A 5,202-nucleotide genomic window follows, 5' to 3' on the forward strand; every position below is an offset into this window, starting at 1 on the left:
TCATACCTTCCATCTGGGGCCCCATCCACATATCACAGCGTATGAGATACATAAAATCCTACTATAGTACAGTACATATACAATCTTTTAAACTAAGATAACAGCTCTGAGGTCTATATCACCATTTTCAATAAATCTTTACCTACAAATATTGAACAAATCTGAACTATAGCTGTACAAAAAAAGTGTTTGTTTCTTTTTTTTAAACCACAAGGCCTTTAGATGCAAGGATTATTTTTTAAAATTTTAATCCTTTTAAAACCAGGACGTAACGTACCAACAAACTTGCATGCTAAAAACAGAGAAAAACAAAGAAAATAAAAGGGAAGAAGTGCCTGAAAAGTCTTACTGAAAAAACACAGCAAGAATGTTCCCTTTTCACTGTACAAAAATACGCCTGAAAATATATTAATTTTTAAAAAAGACTGAGGTCTGTTATGTATCAAAAATGTTTCAATACCTTTTTGTACTGAGGTCTAGGCTGTCTGGTATTCAATCAAGGAGGTATAAGGGAACAAGTTACAAAAAAAAAAAAAGTTGGCAAGTAGAAATCACATTTGTAAAACCATAAACAATTTGATCTGAAAAGTAAACTCTGATCTTAAGTCAGTTCAGTTATTTGTAAGCGTTTGTACAGTCTGCATTTTTTCAAGCTCCCTGCAGCTTTGTTAAGAATCGGATGCATAGAAGACATCAGTTTTCTCCCTCCAAAAAAAGTTGCAATGGTCCCTTTCGGAAAAAAAAAATAAAAATCATAACAGTTCGTTAAGATCTCTCACGGGAAAAAAAAATAAAAATCCACAAACCCCCTTGAGTAACAGTTGTGCTGCCAAAAGACTTCTTTGCAGACCATCTTCCAGACTTCAATCAGAGACCGACAAGCTTCAAACAGCGCCTTCTGTATCTTTTTTCCCCCAGTCCCATTTGCCTTTGCTGTTGTTGTTGTGATCACCAAACATAATAAAAATTAAAAAAACACAAAAAAAAATTAAAAAAAAATCACAACTCCCGGGCTCGGAACTAACTTCGAGATTTTTTTTTTTCAAAGAAAACAAGACTTATTTTTTAATCATTATCATGATCATCATCATCATCATCATCGCCGGCGTCGCGCCGCTCCAGCTCCGCCGCTCTCGCCGTCCGCCCTGGCCGCCGCCCCCGCTCAGTACGTGAACACCAGGTCGGAGAAGTTCGCTTCCAGCCAGTCGCCCGCGATCATCTCGCTCAGCTCCGGGGTACAGTAGTCGGGGAATTCGAAGTGGGAGCCAAGGCTGCCCTCGCTGAAGGAGTCCAGGTCCTTGTCCACCAGCGAGAGAGAGAGGTTGCCGCCGGCGGCGCCCGCCCCCAGCTCGGCGGCGGCGTGGCCGTGCTGGGAGAAGTTGAGGCTGAGGTCGAAGAGCAGGTCGTCCGCCTCCTCGCTGCCGGCCGACGAGGTGGAGATGGACCGGGAGGAGGCCGGGGAGAGGCCGGGCGGCTGCTGCGGCGGCGGCGGGCCCTGCTTGGTGATGTTCTTGAAGCTGTAGTAGAGTCTGCTGCCGCCGCCCGCCGCCGCGGCGCCGCCCCGCACCTCCTCGTACAGGCTGGCCCCCTCGGTGGACTCCGCCGAGGAGCTCAAGGTGGGGCTGGCCGGCACTTTGGCCACGTTGTACCGCCGCAGCTGCTGCGGCCCCGGCTCCTCATCCTCGTCCTCCTCCTCCGCCTCCTGCTTGATCCGCAGCTGCAGCTCGTCCTCGTCCTCCTCCTCATCCTCCTCCTCGTCCATGAAGACGCACTTGACCGTCTTACTGCTCACTTTCAGGGTGCCGAAGACGTACTCGTCTCCCGCGTAGTCCCCGTGGTGGGCGGTTTTGGCTCCCGGCTTGGGCGGCGAGGAGCCGGAGGAGGCTTTCAGCTTGCTGCACTTCTTGCTGGAGCTCTTGGCGCTCTTGCTGCCGCCGCTGCTGGCGGGCGCGTTTTTCTCGGGACTTTGGCTGGCGTTTGGCTTGGCCGATGGGTCCATTTTGGGCTTTTTCCTGGGACGGTACTTGTAGTCGGGGTAATCGGCCATGTGCTTGAGCCGCAGCCTCTCCGCCTCCCGGATGAAAGGGATCTTCTCGCTGTCCTTCAGCATTTTCCACCGCTTGCCCAGGCGCTTGGATATCTCCGCGTTGTGCATGTCCGGGGACTGCTCCATGATTTTTCTCCGCTCGATCTTAGACCACACCATGAACGCGTTCATCGGTCTCTTTATGTGCCCCGACGCCGTTTTGCACCAGTCCGGGTCGCTCTCGTCTAAAGCGACGGGGCTGCAAGCCATGAACTCGCCCTCTTCGGTGTCCATCGCTTCCCGGGGCAGGTTGCTCTCCGCCTCCGTACTCTCCGCCTGCTGCACCATGGTGGGCTCTCGCCGAGGCGCCGCTCCCCTCCGAGCCAACAAAGCCGCTCCGCCGCCGCCCCCTCCCACCGCCGCACCTTGCCCCTGCTGCGAGCTCCCGTGTGCGCGGCGCAGCGAGGCGGGGCCGGGCGGGCGCTGTGGCTGTGCCGCCCGCACCGCAGCGCCGGCGCTGGGGCCGGGCCGGGCCGGGTCGGGCGCGGCTGGGCTGGAGCGCTGGGCGCGCGCTGTGCCCGTCCCCGGCCTCGCGCCGCCGCCCGCCCTGCGCGCGCTGCCCCTTCTGCGAAACTCCCGGCTCCGCGCCTCGCGCGTTATCAGCGCCTCATATGGGTGACATCACCGCCGCCGCCGGCCAATGGCGCCGCTCGGCGCCGCCCGCCGCCACGCCCCCCGGCCGGGCGCTGACACACCCCCCGCGCGGGGAGGAGGCGCCGCTGCCGGCGCTCCCCGGCTCTCGGCGGAGCGGCTCTGGCTCGGCCCGATCCTCCGCCCGGGGGTCGGCAGAGCCGCCGTGGGGGCTCCGTCCGTTGGCCCCCGGCGCCGGGCGCGTCGTGGTGCAGAACGGTGCGGGGCGGAGCGGGACGGCGGTGGCGGCTTCCCCCGTGCCTCGCTGCCTCCGGGGGCCGCGGAGCCCCGCGTGGCTCGGGGCGGGCGGCAGGGGGCGCTGGCGCTCCGCGGCTACTGCGGGGGCAGCCCCGGAGCGGCAGCGGAGCCGCCCCGCCGCGGGTGCGGGCGGATCGCGGCGGGCATGGCGCTCTCTGCACATGGCCCGCTTCCCCTCCGCGGCGGGGCTGCTCCCCTGAACCCCCGCAGGCGCCTCGGTCCTCCCGGGGCGTGTTTCGGTGTCTGGTCGGTAAAGAACGGGGCTGGGGGAACGCAGGGTAGAGCCTGGTGCGCTCCCGGTTCCCTGCAGATGCGGACGGTGCCTCGGTGGCCCCGGCCCGCCGGTCGGCGGTGACCGCGGTGGGGGAGGTCCCATTGGCCCCGGGGAGGCGCGGGCTGTCCGCAGGAGGGACGTGAGAATCGTCGCACCCACCTGGAGGCACTTACCGCGTGGTGTAGGCAGAGGATAAAGGCACCTTCCCCAAAGTACAGCGTGAAAATATACAGAAAGCATCGAACAGTGATGATTTTCTGTTTGTTTGTGTGTTTTCTCGGAAGCACCAAGTTATTCAGGACACTGTAGTGGATACACCTATTCGGATAATCCCAAGTTTGATTTTATCACAGAATGTCTGAAATCCAAAGGTTGACAGTGTGCTATGCACCTGTGGTCATTTTAGTTGCAAAAAGTATGCTGGAAATTAGTTCACATACTGTTTTATGTGTTCCTTTGTGCTTTTCCAGCTACCGTTTGCAGTTATTAGATAAGGGAAAGTTTAATAGGTTTTGTGATGGTTGCTGTCTGTATATGGACATAATGGCAGTGAGAGGAATGAGCACAGCCTCTCCTCTCCCCGAGCACGTCCTATGAACTGGTGCTAATGGGGCAGTAGGTCCCCTGGTGCATCATCCTCTAATTATCCCAGTGGGTCATTTTCCTCAGACTACGGCAAAATGACTGTGTTTGGATGATGTGACTCTGATATCATAGGGCTGCAGAGTGGCCAGAGCTGTGACAGGAACAAAACCAAAAAACTGCAAATGTCACACACCTCTTTTAGCTGTAGGGACAGGTTAGGGCTGCCAGGTCTCAGTTGCACTTGTCAGGAGTCAGCTGGAGCTTGAAGGATACATTTGAGGCAGATACATGGTGTTATGTCACCTTTCTTGCCTGACCCCAGCTGGGTGTACAGAGCAGAGGGAAGGAAAAGGGCATAGCTGAAGAAGGTTCAGTTACTTCATTGTGAAGATGGATTTTGAAAAATAGTGCTGTGCCTCTCCATGACTGTGCCCAGCCTTGATTTCTGCTCTGAGGCTTTTGCCACCTCTCTCTCTCCCTCTGACTGCACTCCGTGGTACAATCTAGCTCCATAATAATGTCTATCCTTTAAGACACAGGGGATAAAATGGAAAATTTGACTGGCAGGCCTCTCAACCTGACATAAAATGTTAAAATTTAGAGAAACCACATGAGAAGAGGGTGCAGTACCTCTGGGAGGGAGTGCCTGAGTTCCTGTCGCAGCTGCGGTCAGCTGTGGTCTCTCTGGGCAGGGCTGTTGGCAGCACAGGGCATTCCTTCCCAGAGGAATGAGTTTGGCACTTCCTGCCCCATCTGGGTGAGGATTCACTCAGACTGGGCACACTGTAGATAGAGCCTTCTGGGTCAGCAGGATTTTGTAAAAATTGAGAGGGTGTTTCTTTTAATGATGACGTGGACAGGAGTCCCCGGAGTGTGTAGGTGCCTGACTGCCTCGGGGGAAGGCAGCTTTGGTACTGCTGGGACCTTCACTAGGTTGACAGCAGAATACCAATGTCTCACCTAACCCTATTTCTTAGTATTCCTCTCCAAGTACCAGTATTCAGATATCTGGTGAGAGATTCTGCAGTTTTACATGTATTTTAAATCCAGATAGAAATAATGGTGTAATTTTGCAAAATGAAAAGTGTCAAAATGTTTTAATTTGTTGTTGGCATTTATGGGAGATTTCATTATGTCATATAGTTGCATAAAATTCAAGCTGATGAAATGAAAATTGAATCTTTATTTCCTGTGAAGTGAATAAAATTGATGAATTTTCACAAAGTACTGCTATTCTTTCTCAAATAATTTTACAAAAGCCATAAACTATTTTGGAAAAATTTCACTCAATTGCAAGGGAGGGCATATAATCAATATTGATAAGACTGGGACTCAATATGCCAGGGTGACAGAATCTGACATTTAACAC

General features: G+C 54.0%; 1 protein-coding gene across 1 annotated transcript; it reads right to left on the reverse strand.

The window, feature by feature from the left end:
- Positions 1-486: 486 nt before the first annotated feature.
- On the reverse strand, positions 487-2,422 carry SOX11 (SRY-box transcription factor 11). Its single transcript, XM_066545861.1, has one exon. The coding sequence runs from the start codon at positions 2,372-2,374 to the stop codon at positions 1,163-1,165; it is 1,212 nt and encodes a 403-aa protein (XP_066401958.1). The 5' UTR covers positions 2,375-2,422; the 3' UTR covers positions 487-1,162.
- Positions 2,423-5,202: the final 2,780 nt, after the last annotated feature.

The sequence above is a fragment of the Molothrus aeneus genome, chromosome 3 (assembly GCF_037042795.1).
Source record: "Molothrus aeneus isolate 106 chromosome 3, BPBGC_Maene_1.0, whole genome shotgun sequence".
Classification (NCBI taxonomy): domain Eukaryota; kingdom Metazoa; phylum Chordata; class Aves; order Passeriformes; family Icteridae; genus Molothrus; species Molothrus aeneus.